Raw genomic sequence first — 25,150 nt, forward strand, 5'->3', positions numbered from 1 at the left:
TTGCCACGATGCTGATGTGGCAACACGCGACACTTCACCGGTCGATCTTTACGCCCTCTGGCAATGGTTTTATATCTGCATTTATTTTAATCCGGGATCACCCACTTCCGCTTTATTTTGAAATTCAAAAATTTGAAGACTTATTCCCGTCTTATGGGGATTTTTATTTTATCTGATTTATTTTTGGAATGAAGAATCATCAACGTTTAGTCTATTTTGGGATTGAAAAATTTGAGTATTTTTTGGGGAAGTTTTTTTCTCGTCCTCTGAAGATTTTTATCTCCTGTCGTGGCCCTTGGAAGGTCCAATAAATTCATGATAAATGAGATAATTATTAAATAAAATTGTCTCATGGAAAATGTTCCTAATTTCTTCTTGTCTAGAGTGAAGAAAAATTCAAAATGAAAATCCAAAACACTCTCGGTCACGTCTCCAATTTATTTCCTTTATTTTTATATGTATAAATATACATACAGCAGTCAAGTAAGATGAACTAAGTTTGCAAAGGTATAATATGTACAGATTGAATACCATTTAATTTAAATCGATTAATCAACCAACCAATGCCAACGGCCTTCCACCTCTGATTTCCAAATTTCCGTAATTGATTGGGGGTGAGTAATCATCTTCAATTTCTTAACGTCTCGATCACGACTGCTGTCTCCATTGGAAAAAATAAATTGAAAGATCACAATCAGGATTAAACAAAAGGGAGAATGTCTCGAAGGCTTATTGCATTATTCAATCTGGCAAAAATTCAATAAAAGGTATTGCTTTTAACACACCAATCTTAGATAATTACGAACACGAATAATTCTCTTGTGTCTTCTTCTTCCATTCGAATTATTCAAATTAACTGGAAAATCACGGTTTATTTTTTATTAATCGTTTATTAGTAGTCGGGTACTGAGTCGTAGTTGTAGGATGGCTGGTCATTGCGCCCTTCAGGAATTCTGTACTTCTCCTCCACTTCACTGTCGTCTTCGTATTTCACTTGTGCGAAGTAGGGAGTTGAAGGTGGATAAGCATTTGCATAATCAGGATAATCTAAAAATTATTTAAACAATTATTAATGTTCGTTTTACCATTCAATGTAGCTCCAAAGTTAAAAAAAAAAATTTCACTCGTTCATTCAGTTCTCTCATATAAACAAATCCATTGAACATTGACTTGCTTTAATTACATTTTTAATTACTATGTTATTTAAAGTATCAGTGAAAATTTTGAATCTTGTTTGATTAAGCCACAGCATATTTTCAGTAAATCAAATCAAAAACAAATCAAATTTTTTTACATAATTTCATTTCATTTACAAAATTAATGGAAAAATTTCTTCTCATGTTTTTATTTCGAGATATTTTCTCCTGTGATTTTCATCCTTCAAAAAATAAATTTAAACAAATTACCATCCATGGGCTCCTCCTTGATCCGTATCTCCTTGGTATCCTCATCGGGCACCCTCTCCCTGTCCTTCCTGTCCCTGCGCTCGCGATCTCTATCCCGCTTATCCCTCTTCCTCTCGCGATCGCGATCGCTGCGCTCATTGCTCCTGGATCGCCTCCTCTTGCGCTCCCTATCCCTGTCACGGTCCCTATCGCGCTCACGTCTATCCCTAGTTCTCTCCTCCCTCTGAATCTCCTCGATTTCGGGTTCGGGAGCTCGATCCCTACTGCGTCGACGCTTACGATCGCGCGATCTACTGCGCGACCGTCGCTTTCTCTCACGAGATCTTCGACGTTCTCTGTCGACTCGATCGCGATCACTTTAAAAATTCATAAATTCCATTAATGGTTTTTTCACTCTTTACATTAAATTTTAAACTTTGTATATACAGCATAGGGGGAGAACAATTATCAAATTGAGATAATTATACATTATAATTACACAAAATTTTTAAACAACGAAATTTCAATGAATCAAACAGTGAAATAACTTTATCTCAACAGAAATGATTTGCAAAATTAACTGAAAAATTATTCAGACATTGAAATTTTGTTTAGTTCATCTGGCAAACTTTTGTTCATCAAAATGTGCACTGGTTTTCTCACATAGTACGATAAACTATCAATGAATCAATCAATCAATTCAATTTATTTTTTGGATATTATAAATGTTTTCTTTGTTTTACGTTGACTCCTGCCCTTCCCTCTATTTACAATCTACCCGGTTACATTTGGTACATTATATGATAAACCATATGTACATAGCAAAATAAGGAAGGGATGAAAGTAAATAAATCTATTCGTAGAGACGAAAATAAAAATTAAAATAAAAAGTAAACAAATTGTCACTCACCGCTCTCTATCCATCCCTCGTCCAGACGCCTCTCTCTCCCTTTCCAACCGATATCTCTCCCTCTCCCTTTCATTATCCTCCCTTCCAGAGTGCTTGATATTCACATCGGGTCCACCTCTTCTGGTCCCCCCAAGTCCACCCCCGAGTCTCCTCGGTAGCCATCCTTTAACAGTCCTAGCACGCTCCACATCCACCAATACTCTGCGACCATCTATTTTCTTACCATCCGCATGCTTATACGCAGCTAAAATTACCAATGGAAATATATAGTTCCATCTATTAGATTTTTCATAATCACCTAATCAGGATTTATCGGTATTAATCACTAAAAAAAATTATCTAGTTTTGTTGTCAGATGCAAGGTAATAATTTTAATCGAGACTTTTCTGAAAAATAAAATGATAATCAAAGTGCTGGACGTTTCAGAGGTCAACGGGCGCTTGTTGAGAATATATATTTATTATTAATGACAATTTTGCAAGAGAAGGTTATTTATTACTGAATATCTGAGATCTTTTACGAAATAATATTTTTTGTTCATCTAGAACGAGATTTCAGATTTTTTTTTGACAGAACTTCAGTTACAAAATTATTCATAAATTAACAATATTCTCTGTATGAGAAGTATCCCAGTGGTAGAGTGACAGATCGCAAGGAATTGGTTTAGATATTTTTTCAAAATTAAATTAATTACTCACTTTTTTAATTGCAAAAACTTGAAGGAGAGATAAATAATTTTTTTGTTTCACTATTTCACAAAAAAAAAATTCCAAATTCCTCTCAATATTCACACCCAACTGAAAATTGAAATAATTTTTGGTTTTCTCAACTTTTTAAATTTTGTTTATGACCACTATTGATAAAAAAAAATCCTATTCCTCTCTCCCTCAAACACCTGATATCAACCTGACCAGTGAAAATCGATCCCTCGATTACCGATCCACCACCCCACCCCCAGAATGACTCCCCGTAACCTCAGTGTCGCTGGGATAACTCAAGTCATCACCGTCTTTACCTTGAGGAACGCCAAAATTCTTATTCCTCTCAACACCATGAGTGTCCCGATGGTCTTACCCAAATGATAATGACCCGATGGCATCCCAAGCCATAATCAGCAAATTAAATAAATCACATCACCGAGACTTTCCCCTGAAAGTCCCATTACCTCATACCAGCCTCTAGGTATGTACTTGGAGTAAATAAGAGGATGTAGATGAAAAAAAAATTATATCATACAAAAAATACCTACCGCGGCTACTTACGTACGGAAGTTAACACAAATATTTAAATGTTTTCATAAACTTTAATTTATTTTAACTTTTCTTATTAAATGTGATAATTGAATACTTGTGCAAGTGACACGCGAGGAAGGCAGACCAGCGCGTACGCTATTCATTTGGCAAGTCTCCCCAGTCATCGGTTCGTTTCAATCTCCAAAGAGTCAATTACCTGGTGCGCTTTTTTTTATCATTCGTTTTTTTTAGTTACTTACAGAGACCAACCGTGCGCATTCATTACGATTTTTATCATTATATGAAGTTATTTATATCACTGATTGTACATGTTACCTGGCTCTAGTTGAATTAGGACAAGAGTGTACCATCTTTCGAACGTTATCTCTATTGTTGTTTTTCCCTGCGATTTTATTGTCCAAAAATGTCTAAAAGTGCATATTTTAATTGCTTACTAAGGCATGGATGAAATTTAATCATTTGCCTCCAAACATATGAATATTATAGAGACTATTCGTCGATATTAATCGAAATTAGGATTTCATTAATTTTGTTATAATTTATTTATTAACTTGGGGAGAGTGGAAGAAAATAATACATTTCGAAGTCTAAAACTGACCTTCAAAATGAATAAAAATCGTTGAATTTGACTCCAGCGATCTCACTCTCCCCTGAAACTTTTTCTAATTTTTTAATTTTTCATGTAAAAACTGAGTTTGGATGAGAATTCGATGACTAAGAGGCTGACAAGACTTCAAATTTCTATTGAACTAATAATATCAATAATTGTTCTTTTTAATCAATGGAATAATTACCAGTAGTACACATTTTTATAATGATTATTTATCTAAGAGACATTTCACGAATTGAAACAATTGAAAAATATTTTATATCATCAAAATAAATAATAAAGATCAATCAAGATAACATTCGACAGATGATACACTCGAGTCTTAACGAAAAAATCGCTCGTTTAGGGAATTGGGAGGAAGTTAATCACATTTTCTCGTCATATCAGTCACTCGGATAGTTGAACTCTGGTGATCAAGATTCATTCAGTGAAGGCTAATCAATATTTAATTGAGTTCCCGAGGGGGCACGACCCGGAGAAGGGCTCTGGCGCAGAATAAATTAGTATTCTATATCGAAATTGATGTGTTCGAGGACTTGTGTGCAACGATGGGAGTGATAGGGGATAATATCACTATCCAGAGATCATTTTCGGGTAATCGGGGATACGAGGGACAAAGAGTCTCTCATTGCGATGATTTCGCGATTAATATGAACTCAGGCCTTTTGTTTATCGAATAGAAGTTGGCAGATAATTCAGGATTAACTTGGCAGCAATGAATAAACCTCCCACAAATCGCCTGATCCCTTTTCCAAAGGTCGAGAAAATTGTTGAGATATTTAGGAGAAGATGAAGAAGTGTTTCCATTGGTCGAGTCCCTGAACCTTAAACCGTTGAATTTTAACGACAACTCGAAGCCCACCAATCAATTTCAATGTAGAATGCTAATTAATGATTCTCGTCAATTAATTGGGGCAATCCTACGTTCTCAAAGACACGTGGAGTGAAGTGATAAAGCCGTGAGAAAGAAATTTTAACAAATTCATATGTAGATTTATCTCAAGAAATAATTTCAGCATAAACTTCTGGAAGTTTTGTGTCTGAAATCACGCTTTATATCGAGATCATTTTATACATGGGAAAAGGTCAAAATCTTTCGTTGCAAGTCGTTAAGAAACTTTTCCACATTTCAACAATTATTTCATGAACAAGGAACTCTACAAAAAAATACCAGAATTTTTTTAGTAGCTTTTGGCATTTTTCCTGTAGATCTGGTACAAAAATAATTGAGAGGCGGAACATTGACTCGGTTCGTTCTGCCAGTTTTATACTCCACTCGAAGGAGAGGAAAAATCACCCAGAATTATCTCGGAATTTTAGTAGTAGTTTTTCAACAATTTTTTAGACAACTCGCAAGAAAAAAAAATTATTTGAGTAAAAACTTCATTATTTTGATTTTCAACAAAAACCGTTACTGAACTCAATTTTTAATTAAATTCTTAATACGACTTTATCTTCACAATTGATTAAAAGAAATTATCAATCTCAGAATAAAAAAATTACGAATTTATTTAATTCGAAATCTAATAAATGAAGGTCTCAAGGAATAGCAATCTGCATGATCAACAAATTTCACAACAATTATCAATGAATTTCTGTCAATTAAGCCAACCTGTCCAAGGACAACCTCAATTGTAAAATAATATATAATAAAAATTTCTGAAAGAAAGTTTTCTATTACTGAAACTCAGAGACGACTCTCGATAGATTAATTCCCCAGTCTCTACCAATTTCCCCATCTAATCTCATTCAACCTCAAATTGGCAAAATAATTGGATAATCTGCCAGCTGGATTCTTCTCAAGACAAGGGTAAAAAGACTCTAGCAAAGGTTTTTTTCTTTTTTGTTGTATGTTGGATCTTACCACACATACAAACCTATCATATTCAGGCAGGTTCAGGGATTTTGCATGGAATAGTGAACGGCACTAGTTGCCGGCAGCGGCCACCACGCTGTACCAAGAACAAGATAAAAACTGTATTAATCAAGACAGCCAATAATTGTCCCTTTTTGGTTGTTATTAAATTATCACTGTTGCTCTATGTCAATAGCAATTGTCAGCATGTGTTCAATTGTCACTGGGTGTCTATATTATCACCAATTGGGGTTTTATCGCCTGCATTGGGTGGTGGGTATGACCGTGACCTTTAGCCGGTTAAATCACTAGAATTGGACCCCCGCCCTCACCAAAATTACTAGCTGAAAGTGACGCTATTTAACGAGAGCACCAAACTCAAGGGCCAACCCGATGCTTCTTTGGGTGCGATTTTTTTTTGGGGACTTGTCTTCTTTCTTTTCGGTTTGGGAGTCTTTCGACGATTATTTACTTACAGTGCATGTCCCTTTCGTGCTCATACTCAATGAATGCGTACCCCCTTGGCTTTCCATTAATCGTATTATGAATTACAACGATCTGCAATTAATTTAGAAAATATTTTTGGTTAATACATTTTTTTACTAAATTTTTTTCCTATACAATCAGAATGATGTTTTGTAAATAAAATGGGACATTGTAAATAGAAAATGCCATAATCAAGATTTTGGCGTTAAAAATGTCTCACAATGAAAGATTATCAATAGAAAATATTGGGTACTGAATTAATCAACGAAGTAATTGAGTTGTTTTAAATTATCTTTCACATTAAAAAATGAAAAAAGACCTTGATAATATTCTAGAGTTTTGAATAATTCACTAGCTGTTATTACCTTCTTCACTGGTCCATAAACCTCGAATTCCCTCCTCAGTTTTGATTCTGATGTATCATAATTCTAAAAAATAAATGGACAAAATAAGCCTTCAATTTTCTGAAATTAATAATTAAAATTAGAAAAAAAGTAAAATGGAAAAGAACTCACGATTCGAGCAATGAACAGAGTTTTGAAGGGATCAGCAGTAACATTTGGTATTCCAGCGGGATCCCAAACTGCAATTTCCTGCTCCAATTTATAGGCAACCTGCTCAGCGCGCTCACGTCTCCGTCTCTCTAGTCTTTCCTCTCGAGTCTCGACGCGAACTGGAGGAGGTGTGTCCTTAGGATCCTGGCAAAATGAAGTTCATTGTTATAGAAGACTCAAAGATCTCATCATTGAATGATTTAATCCCAAAAAATTACACGAAAGTTTTTAATTGCACTACATTCCTGTCAAGTTTTATTGAAAAGAGCAAAAACAATACGATCACATTACAGACCTATATAAGTTTATATTAATACTATGAGGTCATTGTTCCTGGAGAGGCCGTCCGTGTGGTCTTACGACGAAAACTCCAATTTATTTTTATTAAATAATATAAAGAAATCTTTCTTCATGGAAAGAAAGAAACCATGATGACGATGCGTTGGTTTTTGAGATGTCAAGATTGTTTGTCAGTTCGTCGACTGCTCTCGAAGTGTGAACACATAACCATAAAATAAAACTGCTATTACTTAAATCATCTATTTTTCATTAACCTGGCTTCCAATTAAAATCTAATAAGTTTTAATTTTTCTATAGACTTGAGCCTAATAATGAGGATTTTAGTTCATAATCCTATCTGAACTGCTTGCAATAGTTCTTGAAGATCGTTAATTGATGCAGACTTTGTTAATAATGAATTTTCATCTTGCAACTCTCAAAAAAAGTCAATACAATTTTTTTTATCGGTTCAAAATTGTTGAAATATTCAGGAACGCACAGAATATATTGCCTGGACTATCAACAATTACACGTACTAATTAACAATTCAGTTTATCCTCAATTAATATCAATTGAACTCTACAAACATTAATTATGTGTCCCCCGTTGTAAATCTCCAAAATATTCACTACTCGGGACAAATAAATTGATTTTTATGATTATTAATTACAGGCCACATTACAAAACAGAATGTAAAGGGCTGTGTAACCGAAAAATGAACATGCCACCCTCAATAAAAGAAAAAATTCCATAGCACAAAAAAAAAATCTGCCGCCGGAAAGGCGGAGGAAACATCCCCGTGAATTAATTCATTCCCCATAACCTCTCAGCAATAATATAAAGAAAATAAATTACCTCGAAATACTTGAGGAATGCTCCGACGCCAAGGTATCCGCCATTCTTCTTTTCATGCGGTAGTTTGCTGACTGGTGGTAGATACGGTATTGGATCCCTCGGTGCAAACAGAGCCAACAAATTCGGTGGCAAAAACTGCGTCATTATCAACACTCAGCTTTCACTTCCATTTATTAATAATCTCCCCCCGATAAAATAACACTTCTGGATAATTAAACAATGCGGTCCCAGGGAGGTCCACTCCTACGTGTGACTGTGTGACTGTTTTTTTCGCCACTGAGAAAAAAACAAAATGGCGGAAATGAAGAGACAGTAGCGCCTCTGGTGGTCAATGATTTTCGCTGTCGCTCGTTGGAAATGGTAATGGAGGGATCAGCTGATTCTTCAAAAACATAAACAAGATCATAAAAACGTCGGCGAAGTTTACGAAATTGATCACAAATGATGGGAATAATTCAGTGAGTGAGAATTGTCAGGCCACTGTTAACAAAAATGGCTGAATACTCTGAAATTGTCAAGTACCACCCCCTCCTGGTGCTCATCTCTGAGAAACCAATGACTTGGTACGGTTTTTTATTGCTGAATAAAGACACGAGGGTTGAGATAAAACTTCGTGTACCACATTATCCGGAATTGAGGGGTGCAAAAGTTCGATTTGGTCAGCAAATTTGCCTTTTTCAAGGAAGTGACTTTGAAAATAAATTCAATGATTTGTTGGCTAATGGGACTTCTGTCCCTTCATTTCTAAGGCAGTTGCAAGGCTTGATGGTAGGCAAAAATGATTATTGTTGCTTATGAATTATTCTTTGTTAATTAATAGAGCATTGATAAATTATTCGGAATGAAAACTAAAACCATTAATCCCATATGCACTGTAATTAAATGGGTGGACAATTTTTTTCTAGTATTGTTTTATTATTTGGGTATTAGGAGGGAATTATCAAGCAGAAGACCAGTGATATGACTTCAAAATCCCATTTCTTCAATAAAGATATGCTAAAGGAGCTAACGACACTTCTAAAAGAGCCAGTGAGTCTCAAAAGTAATTTTAATCGAGAAGAATCAGGTGAATTAATGATGATTTATTCACTTCAGGAGTTTCAAGTTGAGGGGAATAACGATCTCAGTGCTGTAAAGATCATCTACAACAATATATCAGTCACTCTGAAGCCAGAGAACATGTCAAGCAACCCCTGGACTCTGCTTTCTTCAGACTTACCCGAGCTACCTGTCTGGCGTCTTTTTGACAAGTGTATCCCGACACTGGTGGATGCTGCCAAGACATTGAAGACGAGGGTTGATGCTCTCGAAGAGACTTGGCGAGAACTCGCAGAGATTGATGAGTTAGTATTTTTTTTGCAATTATTGGCCAGTGCCAGTTAATAATTGTTAACTGGCTCGAAAGACTCATTAAATAAAAGCTATTGACCAAATTTTTAAAAAATCCAATAGTTTCATATATATTTCCAGTTGAATTTATCGAACTAATTAATTGTCACTGATTTCAAGGAGTTGCTGGGTAATTGATCCCCCAAAGCCCAAGCCATGTCACTTGTACAGAAGAATCCACATAAACTCCGCTCTGTCCCTCCTCATCAAGGTAAACCCGCTCCAGCCACACAGCAATTTCCCTGAAATAGAACTCCTGGGGAGCGATAAACAAGTCTCCAAATGCAGGACAGTCCTCAGTGACAACATGTGCAAGTGGGACTCTGACAGAACGATCCCTGAGAATATTATGGAGCTGCTGGAGATTACGGAATTACCACAGCGTCCAGCAGACGAGACCAAGGACACCGGTGCCATTTTCGATGACGACGAGTGCTGTATTTGCTTCTCCATGGAGTCTGGGGATGGAAAGCTCCCTTCAGAGATTTGTAACAACGAGAAGTGTAGAAAACATTTTCACAGCTCGTGCCTCCTGGAGGTGAGTCCAGAGAAATTTTCGAATAAGAAATAATTAAAATCGCATTTACTGTCATTTAAAATTCCCTGAAACTTTTCTTGACCGTAATATTTATATAATATAATATATTTATTTTTCCTTGGTGTTACATTTTAGTTTTACACCTCCTCCTTTCTTACTCCGTTCTTACACTATATAAACTCTTTTTTTTTTAAATTATAATAGTAATAATAATAATACTCATAATAATAATAATATTGTTATCCTCTAATTCGTTAGGGTAGGATGGTTTCTATTACACCATCGTACCGTACCATGTTTCGGTCCTATACGCGGTTCCTGATCGCTGTCTGTATTTCTAATTCTTGTATCGGTGCGTCTATATCACCCCACTCCATTTCTACCTCTTCCGACTCTGTTTCTGTCCCTCCAACTCCCGGTTGTCTATTCCCTATTTTGTCTTCTTGCGAGATTTCCGCCGTTTTCTCCTCCACTTCCTTATCAGGTTCTCTCTTAGTGTGTTCAGCTCTCTTTTACAGGGTATGTATGCTCTCCTGTTGTGCCAGTCCCTGTCTTTATTAAAAGTTTTGAATTTCTTGAACAACTCCTTTCTCTTTTTCCTATATTCTCCATTGTCCCATGTTTCCATTCTGCGTTTTTTCGCCCCTCCACCGCACCTCCTCTTGATCCCTACTATCTGTCCACCAGCCGCTCTTCCTCTCCGATGTTTTTTCTTTGCCGCCTTTCCGTGCCATATAAAGTTATTGTCTAAATTTTCCATTGTTTTCCTCATTTGTTTCTCCTCTAGATGTGTTTCCTGCAGCACTACTACGTCCGCTTTTTCCCATATCTCCTCGTTCCTCCCCACATTCTTTATCTCTTGTGTGTTCCATTGATAAATTCCCAATTCATGCGGATCCTCTTCTCGTGTCTCCTTCACGAAATCTCTTCTCTCGCTACCACTTTTCCATAGCCTCATTCCATATTGCTCCTCGTCCCAAGTTAGCCAGTCCCCTTCCACGTTTAATTTTTGAAAGCCTATCTTTGTAGATTTTCCGGCTTTTTCCCATTTGACCGATTGCTTCTCTATCCATGCCTGCATGATCTTCTGCCTCTCTGTCATGTCGTCAAATATCCAGACCGACGACCGGAGGCCTTTCAGTTCTCTCTTCCTCTTCAGGATCCTTATCTTTCTCTCCATTTCTTCTAGCTTGATTCTCCACCCGTTCTTTCTCTCTATCCCCTCTATTCTTTCTATCTTGTCGACTCTCACCTTTTCTTACAGTTTTGTTAGGAACCAGTCCTCCATTGGTTCTTCCTTCGACTTTATTTCTATTTGTTGTTTTGCTATTTTAATCAATTTGCGCCTTTCCCGCCTCTCGTTTCTCTCCTCATCCCGCCCTTCCGGTTCCAGTTTGCTTGGGGATTCTTCATTGAGGTCGGGTTCTTGTGGGCTATCCAGTTTCCACTCCTCGCTTTCGTTACTCCCGTTGCCTCCCTCCTCTCTTTCGACTCTCTGTTCTAATTTTTTCCTCCTCATCTGTGCCAGTCTTTTCTGCCATACCCGCACCTCATTTTTCCAGAAGTTTACCTGTCTCTCCCTCTTTCTTAGCTCCGCTTGGGCCTCCTCCAGTTTTCTTCCCAGTGAGTCACAGTTCAGACATTCCCTGTCCTGTCGCTCTGTGCGTTCCCGTTCTCTATTAAACTCCCTTCTGAATATTTCTTCGAAGGTCACGAAGACATTTTTCAATTTCTCTTCCTTTATTTTCTTTTGCCTTTTGATCCATTTCTCCAACTTTTTCTCCATGCGCCATTTCCTCTCCTCCCAGTTCTTCACCTCTTTTGACTTGTCCTCGCCTTCTGTCTGTGCCGTTTCTTCCTTATGATCTGCTCCCTCTCTTCTTTTCTCCGCTTCCTTTGTTACCGACCCTCTCCTTTTTATCGACTCCTCCGGCTCGCCTCTCCCCTTTCCTTGTGGCGTTCTCTCCAGGCAGTTGTTTATCCTGAACTCTTCTTTCTCCCCCTCCCCTTCGCCCTTCGTTTCCCTCTGTTCATTTTCCTTCTCTTTGCCCTCTCTTTTTTCCACCGTGTTTGTCTCCTCCCCTTCTCTCTCCTTCCAATATTTTTCCAGCCATTCGTCGCTCTTCCCCACCTGCTTTTCCGTTGTTTTTTCTTTTACTTTCCTTGGCCTTCCCCTCTTTTTCTGCCTGTCACCTGTCTTCTCTTCCATCTTTCTCTCCATCCTTTCCTTACCAGTCCCTGCTTCGCTCTCTGTTTCTTCTCGAAGCTTCTCCATGTTTCTCCATGTTTCGAAGGTCATGAAGACATTTTTCCATTTCTCTTCCTTTATTTTCTTTTGCCTTTTGATCCATTTCTCCAACTTTTTCTCCATGCGCCATTCCCTCTCCTCCCAGTTCTTCACCTCTTTTGACTTGTCCTCGCCTTCTGTCTGTGCCGTTTCTTCCTTATGATCTGCTCCCTCTCTTCTTAGCTTCGCTTGGGCCTCCTCCAGTTTTCTTCCCAGTGAGTCACAGTTCAGAAATTCCCTGTCCTGTCGCTCTTTGTGTTCCCGTTCTCTATTAAACTCCCTTCTGAATATTTCTTCGAAGGTCACGAAGACATTTTTCCATTTCCCTTCCTTTATTTTCTTTTGCCTTTTGATCCATTTCTCCCACTTTTTCTCCATGGGCCATTCCCTCTCCTCCCAGTTCTTCACCTCTTTTGACTTGTCCTCGCCTTCTGTCTGTGCCGTTTCTTCCTTATGATCTGCTCCCTCTCTTCTTAGCTCCGCTTGGGCCTCCTCCAGTTTTCTTCCCAGTGAGTCACAGTTCAGAAATTCCCTGTCCTGTCGCTCTGTGTGTTCCCGTTCTCTATTAAACTCCCTTCTGAATATTTCTTCGAAGGTCACGAAGACATTTTTCCATTTTTTTTCCTTTATTTTCTTTTGCCTTTTGATCCATTTCTCCCACTTTTTCTCCATGGGCCATTCCCTCTCCTCCCAGTTCTTCACCTCTTTTGACTTGTCCTCGCCGTCTGTCTGTGCCGTTTCTTCCTTATGATCTGCTCCCTCTCTTCTTTGCTCCGCTTCCTTTGTTACCGACCCTCTCCTTTTTATCGACTCCTCCGGCTCGCCTCTCCCCTTTCCTTGTGGCGTTCTCTCCAGGCAGTTGTTTATCCTGAATCCTTCTTTCTCCCCCTCCCCTTCGCCCTTCGTTTCCCTCTGTTCATTTTCCTTCTCTTTGCCCTCTCTTTTTTCCACCGTGTTTGTCTCCTCCCCTTCTCTCTCCTTCCAATATTTTTCCAGCCATTCGTCGCTCTTCCTCACCTGCTTTTCCGTTGTTTTTTCTTTTACTTTCCTTGGCCTTCTCCTCTTTTTCTGCCTGTCACCTGTCTTCTCTTCCATCTTTCTCTCCATCCTTTCCTTATCAGTCCCTGCTTCGCTCTCTGTTTCTTCTCGAAGCTTCTCCATGTTTCTCGATGCCTTTCACCTTCCCCCACGTTCGTCCCAGGCCCAACGGTTTCTTTCGATCTTCCCCCTTCTCTAGCCCTCACCACTTTTCTTCTCTTTGCTCCCCTTTCACTCACTTCACCGCGGTTTTTCTATTTCCCACCTGTCTTCCTCACTATCACTTCCTTTTCCGCCCACTTTTTCACCTTTTTCCTCTATTTTTTCGTTATAAGCTCCAGCTCCAGCAGCAGCAGTTTTCAGCTTTTTCTTTCGCACTGCTCGTTCACACGACTACTCGCTCGCGTATCACTTCGCGGCCCCCACCATAATATTTATTTTATGTATTTCGAGATACTTCTTTTATGTCTCAAGAAAATTCAGGGCCATTTTAAAAACTTTTTTACTTAAAAAATGTAATTATCTATTTATTTTCTTTTGTTTTCTTTTTTTAGTGGCTGCAGACAGTTGCTGGGAAGCACATGTATTTCGATCGCTGCCATGGAACGTGTCCTGTTTGTAAGGAAAATATATCCTGTGCAGTTAAGGTTCGATAAAAGTGATATTTTTCTATTAGTGATGATTATTTAATGAAATGTTTTTCATCAATTCTTACTTACTCAAATGTAAAGTTCTTCCAAGAATGTAGAGATGAAAACTTGAAATTTTATTTATAAAGAAATATTAAGATTTGATAAAACTTGTTCTTCCATTCTGTTTTTGTAAAATGGTTGTCCAAACATAACAAAGTTATTCAAAAATATAATGATTGTTAAAGTTCAATACACTTAAGCAATTTTCTAACATGCTGTTGAATGGTCTGTTTCCACATACGAGGACCAGCGTTTTTTCAGGTTTCTCTTCCCCCAGAATATCTTCCACAATCTCCTGACTTATTCTCCCTAATTTAATCCTGATTCCATTGATCATCATTCCCTCGCCTGAAATCATGTTTCGTTAACAATGTTTTTTGTTTCAGTTTCCTTTATTCCAGACTTCCGGGTCAAGATATTATTTTACCTAATTCAGCTAGTCGAAGAGTACAATCAACATTCCAATAATCTGTTAACAATTGCAGTTCCTTTTTCAGTGGAATTGATTGAATTGACTTGAAACCAATGATCAAGTGCATCCTCGTGTCGTCCATCTCGTCCTCAGTGATAGCTTTGACGATTGGGTAGAGTGCAGCGATTCCGCTGCCAATCCCGAACATTATAATTTTTCTGAAGGAGTTCCTGGAGTAATGGAAGTCTCCATAAGGCCCTCTAACCCGAATCTTCTCGCCTTCTTCAATCGCTTTCAATTTATTCGTGAAAGGACTGTTTTTGTAAATTCTCACTAATAACTGCAGACTCGTGGCTGTCCAGGATATGGGGGTGAATGGCTTCGTCCATGACTCGATGTTGATCGTTACATGTTGACCAACGTTCAGATGAATTTGTTCTCCAGGTGCAGAAGCTGAAAATCATTGAATTAATTCATTGAAAATTTGTATGAGATGACGAAGAAAATTCGTTGCGTAAAATCGTCAATATCTCGTGATCTAACGATGTGATTTTGATAAGCCAGAACTTATTTTAATGTCTGAAAAATATATTAAAATTGAGATAATTTTCTCAGGAATCCACTCTGCCGATCCGGAGTTATTGCCGATTGAACACGCTTCATTTCGTCAATACATCATTCCGATGATCAACCAATCAAGTTTCTTGTCATTTATTTTCTCTGGATAATGAAAGGAGAGGGAAAAAATGCCATATACGTTTTTTGCAAACAATTTAATCACCTGAAAAAAGTTCTTATCATATTTTTTCATGGAACCTTTCATTATTGAGATAATTGAAGAGAAAACATCAAGAAAAATGTTGATTTGCCATCAGTACATTAGATAAGAATTAATCATTACTGTTATCATTATTCATCATTGTTAACTCCTACAAATTACCTTTGTATTTCAACCATACCAAGCAGTATTCATCGTCTACATCAATCCTCTTATCAACATAAAACGTTTTATAACGCAGAGCCTCGAGAATGTTCTTTTCTTCTCTGAAACTCTTTTTCTCCTTCCTCTCCCAACATTTGACTAGTTTTTTATGCACATCAAAGATGCATGGGGTGCAGCCATTGCCACAGCAATCTTCCTGATCCGGAGTTCTCGGTCTCTCCATATTAATCAAAATTTGTCTAATTACTAATAATTCACCTAATAAATTTTCTAATTAAATAATTCGTTTCATCGTTCGATTTTCTATTAAAACGCCTCATTTTCATTGTCTAATTTTCTATCTAAATATTTCGATCTAACAATCGTCAAGTCATCGTGAGATTTCGATGCCCCTCATACTCTCGCGGACACACTCACACACACGAAGGTGACCTATAAACACTGAACAGCTGATTGCCATCTCTGCTCCAGAACACAATGCAACAATGGCCAGTTGACAGCAAAAATCACTTAAAAACGAGTTTTTCCAACTTGAAAGCAGCCAGTACATGTGCTTCACTGACACATCCTTAATTATCTTGATAGTGACGTAACAGACGGGCGGGATATAGTGTTGTATAGTGACGGGTAACCTATGAGACCCCAAACAATGTGAATAACTCGGCGTAAATCGCGAAATATGGTGTGAGATATCTGTGTGTGAAATATTTTCTTTGTTGAATCAGAAATATTGAAATGATGGATTAATATAGATCTGTCAATTTCTGCATTAAGTACAGAATAAGTGTAGAATAAGAATAAGTGAATAGTTTTTGGGTATAGTGGACCCTTCTGTGTAATTATTGAGGAATTTTCGAAACCATCAACAATGGAAAGTGAAGTTGGCATTGACAGAACTTCGATATGGCGACGTTATAGTTTTATTGAATTACCTGTTTTTTTATGCGTTTGTGCTGGTGGAATGACAGGTAAATCTCAATGACATGAAGAACTGATTTTTTCAACGAAATCTGAAAAGAAAATAAATAAGAAGACAATAGATTTCAGGAATTTCCGTTCATATTTACTCGAATGGGATTTAATTAATTAGTTAATTTCTACTGCTGTCCTTTAGCAACTGTGTTCGCTGATCTGATCCTCTACCAAACGTGTCGTCTGACACTGGGCGAGTCCCATTATGACACGTGCGATATACTTCACACCAACAGCAGTAGTCAAGCTGCAATGGACTTGGAGAAGTTGATTCAACCTCGAGCAAGTTACATTCTCCTCAGTAAATCCCTCATCGAGGGAATACTTCCAGCCTTTTTGTCCCTCTTCCTGGGCCCCTGGAGCGACAAACACGGGAGGAAACCCATTTTAATTGCAGCTTTTACAGGTATTCATCAATAATCCATGAAAACCAGGAAATGATTCATCAAACATATCATTCATTCAAAAAAATGAATTGTTTCGAAAAATCTCTGAGACTATTGAATTTATTGATTAACATTTCTTTATTTCACTTTTCTAGCCCCTTTCCTGACATTCATCATTCTCACGGGATTGACCATGTGGAACTTGAATCCCTGGACTTACCTGATCGCCTCGATTCCTCGTGCCTTGCTGGGGGGATTTTGCCTATTAATGCTATCAACTTTCTGCTATATCTCAGACATCACGAATAGTGAGAACAGAGCCTGGCGTTTGGCGTGCTTCGAAAATGCTCTGACTGGGGGCCTCGTCGTCGGGACCTTTGCGGGTCCCCTCGTCTTCCAGAAGTTTGGGTACACAGCGTTATTCATCACTGCAGCCTCGATATCTGGATTAGCACTGCTCGATATCATTTTTATGATCCCCGAAAGTGTTAAAAATCCCTCGGCAGTGAGTAATGTCCTGCACTAGTTGTCTATTAATTAGCAATTTATATTGTTTATTTCATTTTCATTCTGGGAATAATGTCCCTCAGGACCATATTCCCGATTTATTTTTTTTCTGTATCAACCTCTAAAAAGTTCCGGGCACATCATCCGGAACATCGTCAGTAGTAATCCCATTGTCTGAACTATTCGATTAATTATTTTGGTAGAAAATAATAATTGTCAGCCATCGGAGTTTAGGACGGATATACATCGATACATAATTATTCCTCAGCATGAAAGGTGGACGAGTCCTTTTGACTTCACCCTCGTCGAGGAATTGTTCCGAACAGCAACGAAAACCAGACCTGGATTGGACCGATGCACTCTCTGGACTTGTCTACTAATTCTATCTCTCTACGTTGTCTCCATCAGTGGAGAACAGAACATGGGATTTTTATTCGCCAGCGCCAGGTTGGGGTGGGATGTCGTACATTACTCACGATTCATGGCCATGGGCACTATTCTTGTTATTGCTGGAAATTCCCTAGGAATTAAATTCTTCCGGTGGATCGGTAAGACTCTTCGGAAATTCTCCATCTTCAAAGGAATGTGTTTCCCAAAGTATTCGTGAAAAAATTGTCAAAATATTTTTCTAGAGCTTAATTTTTTATTTTTTTATAGCTAAAAAAAGTATTATCGACGTTAATGACATACAGTGAATTTTTTTTTTCATTGAAGAAATTAATGAAAAAACAATACATTAAATCATATAATAAAAGGAAAAAATATTTCAGGATTTTCAGAGCTGTCATTAGGAGTTCTTGGAGCTATGTCATCGTTCTGTGGATCAATGGCCGTATCATTCACGTTCACAGCATGGCATATGTATTTAGGAAGCACCGTTGCAGTATTCAGTGGCCTCCTGTCCCCGGCCATGCGTTCAGTTCTCTCGAAATCTGTACCTCCAGCAGATGTTGGTGAGCATACCCCCCAAACAGTCACCAGTAGTGAGTTCTTCATCCCTTTTCCGTATTCTTTTTTCCAGGTAAAGTATTCTCATTGGCAACCTCCATAGACTCCACTCTGCCTCTTGCCACGAACCCTCTGTACACTCTGCTTTACTCCAACTATATGCCGCCCTACTACCCTTCCCCTGTATATTTACTATCCGGTACGATATTTGCCTGCATTCTTTCGCTGATCGTTGTTATCGATAGACATCAGACGAAAGCTGCCAACGCTTCCGTTTATAGGTCTCTTGTGGAGGAAAACTGACGTTAATTGCTCAATTAGAAGAAAGACACAAATTGGCCGTTGGGCAATAGTACAATTCCCTGCGTTATTTAAGTACTATTTTTAAAAATTAAGGAAGGCCTTAATTATTCTTATACAATTTAACATAGAGTACAAAATTATAAAGTTGCTAAGGAATTGATAGAACAAGGAATTAGGACTTGATCGTCATAATGAATAATTTCAGATAAATAGTTAAGGAAGATAAACAATTTATAGAATAATTTTGAAATAATTCATTATGGAGAGAATACTACAGTATGTACTAACGACTTAGTCCATTGTGATAAATTTTGTGATCTGGAAAACAAATTAGACGTTAAGAAAGTGATTGATATCTTTATAAATTCAAGTCTTCGGTATTTTTACAATAAAAAAATTTTTTTGGAATTGAAGGACATGAATTGTGCTACATTTTATTTATTTCTCATCATGAAAACCGAACGAAAAATGTCAACTCTCTGTTTTAACAGATATCTAGGCTATTGGCAGTTTATCGTAGTAGTCAACGTGAGCTCCTGACTTGTAGAGTTGATTTTTGAGAATATCCACGAGACGATTGACAGTTTGTTCGGTAGTTAAGATCTGATCATTGGATATCATCTCGTGAATTTTCTTCTGCTCTCCCTCATCAGCAACAGTATCGCGGAAAGTGTCGAATAATTGGGTTTTTACGGTTCCTGGGGAGTAGTTCAGGACGTTAGCCTCTGGGTATTCTCCGGCGAAGACCTGAGACATTATTTATTTACTTTGTAATACAATTCATTCATTCATTTATTCATTCAATCATCATTGCTTTATTTATCCATCCAGCAATTTATTCATTCATTTATTTATTTATTTATTTATTTATTTATTTATTATTGAAAATGAAAATACCTTGAAAAACATCTCCCTCGCAGCTTTGCCGGAGCAATAATACCCTGAGCATTTAACCGGCAAAACCGCAGCGTGTGAAGTCATATTAATAACAACTTTTTTACACTCAACATTCTTGAATAATTTCATAACAACGGAGTTGAGCACTGCTGGAGAAAAGACATTCAGATCATAGTACTTCCTCCAGTAGTCGAAATCAGCCATATCAGTGCTGAGTTTTGACAAGTCACCCATCGATGCAACATTGTGAACGATAACAATGCGATCGAACTGCGCTGGATTAATCGATTTTTTTATTATCTCTGTAAAAACGATGGAACTGATAACCAGATTTAAGTGGTAGAACTATCAGTCAACTTGACTTCAAGGTGAAATTTTTATAGTGCTAATGTAACTATTCTCAGGACTTCTTTTATTTTTATTTTTCTTTCTATTTTCGTTCATTCTCTTGCGTTTTTCTTCTTGTCGTTTATCGTCGAGATAAATGTTCAATCGAACTCAATGCCATTCTCGAGTGAATGTTTAATTAAATTTTAATCTACCGATGACGTTGAAGAAATTAAACAAATGATTTGGATGCTCAAATATTTGCATAAATTCGTTTAAAAAATTTACAATATTACCAGAGAGTTGATCAGCAGTGGCAACAGCTAGATCAACTTCCTTGAAGTCTACAGCAACATGTTTGGAAATTTTATCAGCAGTTCCCTTCAGCCCACCCTCATCCAACGCCAGGAGCAGTAGCTTGGAGCCCTTCTCGAGTAATCCGGAAAATGTCACGGCGATTTGCCTGCCGATTCCCTGGCTGGCGCCGGTAATCAGGAGGAAGACCTTTCCCGAGAGTACGTCCACTCCCATGACGACGTAACGATCAATAAATTCAATAAACTGTTCACTGCTTTGGAAATTGTCAGTAGAAATGGTCGTAACGATGGCTCGAGTGACACTGTTTGATAACACATGAGGGGGATTAACTTCAATAGTTACTGATCGGCGCTAGCAGTCCCTGAATTCTTCAATCGTCAACAAGGAGTGCACACGTGATGATAATGATAATCTCTAACTCTTCCTTATAATTATTTACACGTTTATTTACTTTCAAGAGTAAACTCGGAATAGATTCAGCAACAAATAGTATTGCATTCACGAAGTTATTTTATTCTAAACAAAAGTGAATGGAGAGGAACAAAAATTTGTTTGAACAATTTCGTTAATTAGGATAATATCATTTGATGGGTCGGAGTCTAGCCCTATCAGTGCCATCATAGTAATCAACGAATCCTCCTGATTCATATTTCTGGTCTCTGAGAACTTCGACGAGACGGTTGATAGTCTCCTCAGTCGTCAGCTGCTCATTTTTGGTTCGTATGTCAGCTATCTTCTTTCGTTGATCGTTATCGGCTACGTTTGTTACGAAATTCGTCAACATTTCGGTCTCTACGGGCCCTGGGGAGTAGTTGAGGACGTTGACGTCTGCAAATTCTTCAGCAAAAACCTGAAAAATCATCTCATTATTTTTGAGAACTTTATCATTTTCATTGTATCAATTTTTTAATTAATAAAAGACTTCAAAAATTTGTTTATTTTAGTAGATAAAATATGAAAACGTTATCAACAATGTACTCATACTATTGATTACCTCCTGTCATTTTTAATGAATGTTTTTTATTTTTTTTTCAATGTCTCGAGAGGATTAAAAAACTTTAATTAATGGATTAATTAATTAACTATCAATGAGACAATTATTCATGTGACCTTGAAGTACATCTGTCTGGCAGCCTTTCCAGAGCAGTAGTACCCCACCGACTTCATCGGTTGAAGAGCACAGAACGAGGTGATATTGATAACAATTTTTTTCATCTTCGGACTGTCCTGGAATATTTTCATCACCACGGAGTTGAGAATCGCCGGGGAGAAGACGTTCAAGTCGTAATATTTCCTCCACTCGGTGTAGTCATTCATATCAATCGTGAATTTCGATAGATCACCAGTGCTGCCGACGTTATGGACGACGACAATGCGATCGAATTGCACATGATTCACGGATTTCTTAATTATCTCTGTGAGCGAAATAACAGAGTCACTCAAGTGATAGTAAACTTTTAAAGAGAGAGAAGGTGATTGAAGAAGATGATTCGACTGAATTCCAAGGTGAAGCTTGAGCTACACCTTCAGTTTATCAAGACAATTGTTACGAATGAAAAATTCTTCAGTCGCTTCTTCTGGAAAATTATTTTTCAAGCAAAGTTTATTGCTTAAGGCCCGGCTAGAGACACTGAACTATCCAGAATACATCATTTTTGTTTTCCTTCTTTATCTGCAACTTTGGTGCGACCCTGCATCAAGCAGAGGTACAAAAAAATCAAAATATGCTGAAAAAAAAGTAAAAAAAAACAAAATATAGAACCCGATCTTTTTATTTTATTTGTTCAATTAATTGCAATAAATTCTAAGCCTGTAATGCCTGATTTGGCGATGGAGGGGGAGAGGCGAGGGCTCTAAAAGTGAACAATTTCCTAAACGGTTCACTTTTAGAGCCCTCACCTCTCCCCCTCCATCGCTAAATCAGGCATTACCGGCTTAGAATTTATTGCAACTATCCTGTCATATAAATTATTTCCGCATATTTTAATTTTTTTATGCATCTCTACTTAGCGCAGGGCTGAACGAAGTTACAGATAAAATAAAAAAGAAGAAAACACTATTCATTCCAGATAATTCAGTGTATCCAATCGAGCCTTAAATGAAATTTATTTATTTAAAGGGAACCTAAATACCAGACAGTTTATCAGCAGTGCTAAGAGCCAGATCGACGCTCTTGAAGTCAACAGAAACTCGCTTGGAAATCTGATTCGCCGTCTCCTTGAGTCCATGTTCACTCCTCGCCAGGAGCAACAGTCTGGATCCGGTTTCCAGTAACTCTGAAAAGGTGACAGCGATTTGCCTGCCAATGCCCTGACTAGCGCCAGTAATCAAGAGGAAGACCTTCCCCGAGAGCACATCGACTGCCATCGCGACTAACTGACGAATAAATTCCTGTTTCGAAACTTCTCGACTTGTCAACAGAAACGCTTGACAAACTGCTGATGTTCTGACCGTAACGCCGTCTTCCTCGACCGTCTGATTACTAACGCGTTGAATCTACGTCGTCAGTCTAATCAGCGGCAGAGTAATGATGATAAACGATAACAATAAACTATGAACAGCCTTATTTTTAATCATTGAAACCGACATAAAAAGTTGAGACTGACTAAGACTTTTATAAATACAAATTTCAATATTGACACACCGAAAAAAATTAAATATCATAATTGTCCTCATTACTGTTTATTTATTATCAATATTAAGCATGATAATGATAATGTCAATCACTTAGTTATCTCCAACATATTTTTTTTATGTAAAGGGGAAACCAAAAATACAAATTTGATTAAAATTCTCATAAATTTAACTGTCAACATTTTCATATAAAAAATAATATTAACTAACATTATGGCTATCATTATCAGCCGATTATTACCATCAGACGTGACAAGGATAATAAATAAAAACTTCAGTCAATAGATTACCTCTAGCTTTATTTATTGTCAACACAAAATTAAAATCAAAATTTCGTGTGAAGAACTCGATGCATTGGAGCTCTCAAATATCATCATAATAGTCAACGTGGGCTCCTGATTTGTACTTCTGCCCCCGCAGAATCTCAACGAAACGATTGACAGTCTGTTCAGTTGTCAATTGCTTATTCTGATTTCTCATATCAATAAACGACGTTCGGAGTTCCTCATCGCCGGCCGATTCAGCGACAGTTTTGAGCATATTCGTCTCCACGGGCCCCGGGGAATAACTCAGGACGTGGACGTTCGGATTCTCCTCCGCGAAAACCTGAAGAATAATTGATTATTAGTTCGATCTGCCTCGAAATACTAATAAATATTCCTATATTTTTACGATTTTGCTTTAATGACCTTGAAGTACATCTCCCTCGCAGCCTTTCCGCTGCAGTAATATCCCATCGACTTCATCGGGCGAATGCTGCAGATCGACGTAACATTGACAACCACTTTTTTAACTCCTTCATTGTCTCCGAATAAGTTCATGACAACCGAGTTGAGGACAGCTGGTGAGAAGACATTCAAATCGTAATACTTCCGCCACTCGTCAAAATCGGTCATGTCAGCTGTGAATTTCGAGAGTTCACCGACCGATCCGACATTGTGGACAGCCATCACACGATCGAATTGCGATGGATCGATGGACTTCCGGATTATCTCTGCAACAATCATAATTAATTCGAGTCCATTTTTTGTTCATTTCATTAAAATAAATTGAATTTAAATTGTTGTAGTGCACTATCTGGAGAAATTTCTCCAGTTAATGCAGAAATTTCTCCAGATAGTGCATCTTTTTGCAGAGAAATTTCTCCAGTTAATGCAAAAATTTCTCTGCAAAAAGATTTTTTACATTCGATAGTTTGAAAGGAACCAGAAAATAAATCGATTACCTGACAGCTGGTCAGCAGTGGCAACTGACAGATCAACGCTCTTGAAGTCGACGAAGACTTCCTTGGAAACCTGATCCGCCGTATCCTTGAGTCCATTTTCACTTCTCGCCAGGAGCAACAGTTTCGAGCCCTTTTCCAATAATCGTGATACTGTGACGGCGATCTGCCTGCCGATGCCCTGACTAGCGCCGGTGATTAGGAGGAAAGTCTTTCCTGAGAGCAACTCCACTGCCATGACGAGTCGATGAATAAAACAGCGTTTCGAGACTTGTTAATGTTTTGACAGAACAGATGCTGTGATGCCGTTAACGCCGGTGGTTTGACACTGCTCTCGCGTCTGACCACGCACGGTATGAATCTACTTCAGTACTCTCCACCGGCGCTAGTAGTCAGCGAACGGGTTTGACTCGCCGGACGGTATCACATTCCAGGGAAAATGTGATGTGAAGGGCTAATTAGCCCTTTGGGTGATCCGCGGATTCTGTCTTGAAATGTTTAATGTTAATGATTTTTCAATGTAGGGAATTGGCAATAGAAATTAATGAAAATGGGATTTTCATGGGGAGAGTGACTCGTAAAATAGAATATTCAGTGTTTTAATTTATTTCTGTATTGATTGATTAATTACTTAGGTGATTGCCAGGCAGATTTGGTGGTTAACATTTTGAAATGATTTACTCAATTTTAATTAGTAACGTTTTTTCACATTTTATTTATTAATTCTGTTTTCAGTCCTTTTTTCGCTGTACTTTTTGATCGAAATGTTGTTTTCATTGTTTATAGACAATCAGGATAATTAAATGCGATTGGCTGGAGCTATCCAATGTATGTTGCTCTTCGAATTCTTGTATATAGATTTTATCGATTTAATTTATCTCAGAATTAATTCATTCACCGCGACTTATTTGATTGAGAGATTATCTTCGATGATTAAAAACCGTTCAATCAAACGTTCCTTTCGGATTTTCTATCTATGGAACTAAAAATTTCACTTTCATTCCAGCCAATTCTCCAGATTATATTTCCAATCTTTCATAACATTAGGCGCAATAATGTCGTAATTTATTGACATCTTACTCATTAAATTTTCACAACATTGTAATTATCTGTTCTCTTATTTGTTTCTACGTATTTTTTATTGGACGAG

General features: G+C 37.7%; 8 protein-coding genes across 9 annotated transcripts; 2 read left to right on the forward strand and 6 right to left on the reverse strand.

Moving 5' to 3' along the window:
* Positions 1–424: 424 nt before the first annotated feature.
* On the reverse strand, positions 425–8,461 carry LOC135163236 (U1 small nuclear ribonucleoprotein 70 kDa). The gene is made up of 7 exons (XM_064122489.1): positions 8,188–8,461; positions 7,015–7,197; positions 6,865–6,927; positions 6,490–6,571; positions 2,296–2,539; positions 1,407–1,762; positions 425–1,047 (listed from the first exon to the last, which is right to left on the reverse strand). The coding sequence occupies exons 1-7, from the start codon at positions 8,329–8,331 to the stop codon at positions 893–895; spliced, it is 1,227 nt and encodes a 408-aa protein (XP_063978559.1). The 5' UTR covers positions 8,332–8,461; the 3' UTR covers positions 425–892.
* Positions 8,462–8,518: 57 nt separating this feature from the next.
* On the forward strand, positions 8,519–14,762 carry LOC135163238 (E3 ubiquitin-protein ligase FANCL). 2 transcript variants are annotated; one of them, XM_064122492.1, is made up of 6 exons: positions 8,519–8,955; positions 9,118–9,216; positions 9,283–9,530; positions 9,697–10,114; positions 13,994–14,086; positions 14,629–14,762. In XM_064122492.1, exons 1-6 carry the CDS (start codon positions 8,680–8,682, stop codon positions 14,635–14,637), a joined length of 1,143 nt encoding a protein of 380 aa, XP_063978562.1. In that variant the 5' UTR covers positions 8,519–8,679; the 3' UTR covers positions 14,638–14,762. The 2 variants fall into 2 exon arrangements, with proteins under 2 accessions (XP_063978562.1, XP_063978561.1); XM_064122491.1 differs by having other exon boundaries at positions 14,518–14,656.
* Positions 10,204–14,285, reverse strand: LOC135163232 (golgin subfamily A member 6-like protein 22). Its single transcript, XM_064122484.1, has 2 exons — positions 14,159–14,285; positions 10,204–14,051 (listed from the first exon to the last, which is right to left on the reverse strand). Exon 2 carries the CDS (start codon positions 13,560–13,562, stop codon positions 11,373–11,375), a length of 2,190 nt encoding a protein of 729 aa, XP_063978554.1. The 5' UTR covers positions 13,563–14,051; positions 14,159–14,285; the 3' UTR covers positions 10,204–11,372.
* On the reverse strand, positions 14,185–15,709 carry LOC135163242 (NADH-cytochrome b5 reductase-like). Its single transcript, XM_064122498.1, has 3 exons — positions 15,484–15,709; positions 14,559–14,996; positions 14,185–14,479 (listed from the first exon to the last, which is right to left on the reverse strand). Exons 1-3 carry the CDS (start codon positions 15,707–15,709, stop codon positions 14,289–14,291), a joined length of 855 nt encoding a protein of 284 aa, XP_063978568.1. The 3' UTR covers positions 14,185–14,288.
* Positions 15,710–16,318: 609 nt separating this feature from the next.
* Positions 16,319–19,018, forward strand: LOC135163233 (probable peptidoglycan muropeptide transporter SLC46). Its single transcript, XM_064122485.1, has 6 exons — positions 16,319–16,454; positions 16,601–16,864; positions 17,000–17,349; positions 17,620–17,899; positions 18,122–18,304; positions 18,373–19,018. Exons 1-6 carry the CDS (start codon positions 16,355–16,357, stop codon positions 18,600–18,602), a joined length of 1,407 nt encoding a protein of 468 aa, XP_063978555.1. The 5' UTR covers positions 16,319–16,354; the 3' UTR covers positions 18,603–19,018.
* Positions 18,945–20,463, reverse strand: LOC135163244 (sepiapterin reductase-like). The gene is made up of 3 exons (XM_064122500.1): positions 20,123–20,463; positions 19,500–19,801; positions 18,945–19,349 (listed from the first exon to the last, which is right to left on the reverse strand). The coding sequence occupies exons 1-3, from the start codon at positions 20,355–20,357 to the stop codon at positions 19,098–19,100; spliced, it is 789 nt and encodes a 262-aa protein (XP_063978570.1). The 5' UTR covers positions 20,358–20,463; the 3' UTR covers positions 18,945–19,097.
* Positions 20,464–20,636: 173 nt separating this feature from the next.
* On the reverse strand, positions 20,637–22,633 carry LOC135163243 (sepiapterin reductase-like). Its single transcript, XM_064122499.1, has 3 exons — positions 22,277–22,633; positions 21,255–21,559; positions 20,637–20,994 (listed from the first exon to the last, which is right to left on the reverse strand). The coding sequence occupies exons 1-3, from the start codon at positions 22,509–22,511 to the stop codon at positions 20,725–20,727; spliced, it is 810 nt and encodes a 269-aa protein (XP_063978569.1). The 5' UTR covers positions 22,512–22,633; the 3' UTR covers positions 20,637–20,724.
* A 423-nt stretch (positions 22,634–23,056) lies between these two features.
* LOC135163245 (sepiapterin reductase-like) lies at positions 23,057–24,350 on the reverse strand. Its single transcript, XM_064122501.1, has 3 exons — positions 24,004–24,350; positions 23,468–23,772; positions 23,057–23,384 (listed from the first exon to the last, which is right to left on the reverse strand). The coding sequence occupies exons 1-3, from the start codon at positions 24,236–24,238 to the stop codon at positions 23,142–23,144; spliced, it is 783 nt and encodes a 260-aa protein (XP_063978571.1). The 5' UTR covers positions 24,239–24,350; the 3' UTR covers positions 23,057–23,141.
* Positions 24,351–25,150: the final 800 nt, after the last annotated feature.

The sequence above is a fragment of the Diachasmimorpha longicaudata genome, chromosome 6 (assembly GCF_034640455.1).
Source record: "Diachasmimorpha longicaudata isolate KC_UGA_2023 chromosome 6, iyDiaLong2, whole genome shotgun sequence".
Taxonomy (NCBI): domain Eukaryota; kingdom Metazoa; phylum Arthropoda; class Insecta; order Hymenoptera; family Braconidae; genus Diachasmimorpha; species Diachasmimorpha longicaudata.

Coding starts and splice junctions, on each gene's coding strand:
- LOC135163236 (XM_064122489.1), bottom strand. CDS start 8,331: ATGACGCAGTTTTTGCCACCGAATTTGTTGGCTCTGTTTGCACCGAGG. Junction 2,540..6,489: donor GCACGAAAGGGACATGCACT/GTAAGTAAATAA, acceptor TGGTAATTTTAG/CTGCGTATAAGCATGCGGAT. Junction 1,048..1,406: donor CAAGGAGGAGCCCATGGATG/GTAATTTGTTTA, acceptor AATAATTTTTAG/ATTATCCTGATTATGCAAAT.
- LOC135163238 (XM_064122491.1), top strand. CDS start 8,680: ATGGCTGAATACTCTGAAATTGTCAAGTACCACCCCCTCCTGGTGCTC. Junction 8,956..9,117: donor GGCAGTTGCAAGGCTTGATG/GTAGGCAAAAAT, acceptor TTTGGGTATTAG/GAGGGAATTATCAAGCAGAA. Junction 9,531..9,696: donor GAACTCGCAGAGATTGATGA/GTTAGTATTTTT, acceptor ACTGATTTCAAG/GAGTTGCTGGGTAATTGATC.
- LOC135163232 (XM_064122484.1), bottom strand. CDS start 13,562: ATGGAGAAGCTTCGAGAAGAAACAGAGAGCGAAGCAGGGACTGATAAG.
- LOC135163242 (XM_064122498.1), bottom strand. CDS start 15,709: ATGGAGAGACCGAGAACTCCGGATCAGGAAGATTGCTGTGGCAATGGC. Junction 14,997..15,483: donor GGTATGGTTGAAATACAAAG/GTAATTTGTAGG, acceptor AATGATTTTCAG/CTTCTGCACCTGGAGAACAA. Junction 14,480..14,558: donor TCTTCGACTAGCTGAATTAG/GTAAAATAATAT, acceptor ACATGATTTCAG/GCGAGGGAATGATGATCAAT.
- LOC135163233 (XM_064122485.1), top strand. CDS start 16,355: ATGGAAAGTGAAGTTGGCATTGACAGAACTTCGATATGGCGACGTTAT. Junction 17,350..17,619: donor GTGTTAAAAATCCCTCGGCA/GTGAGTAATGTC, acceptor ATTATTCCTCAG/CATGAAAGGTGGACGAGTCC. Junction 18,305..18,372: donor TGTACCTCCAGCAGATGTTG/GTGAGCATACCC, acceptor TCTTTTTTCCAG/GTAAAGTATTCTCATTGGCA.
- LOC135163244 (XM_064122500.1), bottom strand. CDS start 20,357: ATGGGAGTGGACGTACTCTCGGGAAAGGTCTTCCTCCTGATTACCGGC. Junction 19,802..20,122: donor CACTGCTGATCAACTCTCTG/GTAATATTGTAA, acceptor TCGTTTTTACAG/AGATAATAAAAAAATCGATT. Junction 19,350..19,499: donor CGAGGGAGATGTTTTTCAAG/GTATTTTCATTT, acceptor ATAATGTCTCAG/GTCTTCGCCGGAGAATACCC.
- LOC135163243 (XM_064122499.1), bottom strand. CDS start 22,511: ATGGCAGTCGATGTGCTCTCGGGGAAGGTCTTCCTCTTGATTACTGGC. Junction 21,560..22,276: donor CACTGCTGATAAACTGTCTG/GTATTTAGGTTC, acceptor TTTCGCTCACAG/AGATAATTAAGAAATCCGTG. Junction 20,995..21,254: donor CCAGACAGATGTACTTCAAG/GTCACATGAATA, acceptor ATGATTTTTCAG/GTTTTTGCTGAAGAATTTGC.
- LOC135163245 (XM_064122501.1), bottom strand. CDS start 24,238: ATGGCAGTGGAGTTGCTCTCAGGAAAGACTTTCCTCCTAATCACCGGC. Junction 23,773..24,003: donor CACTGCTGACCAGCTGTCAG/GTAATCGATTTA, acceptor TGATTGTTGCAG/AGATAATCCGGAAGTCCATC. Junction 23,385..23,467: donor CGAGGGAGATGTACTTCAAG/GTCATTAAAGCA, acceptor ATTATTCTTCAG/GTTTTCGCGGAGGAGAATCC.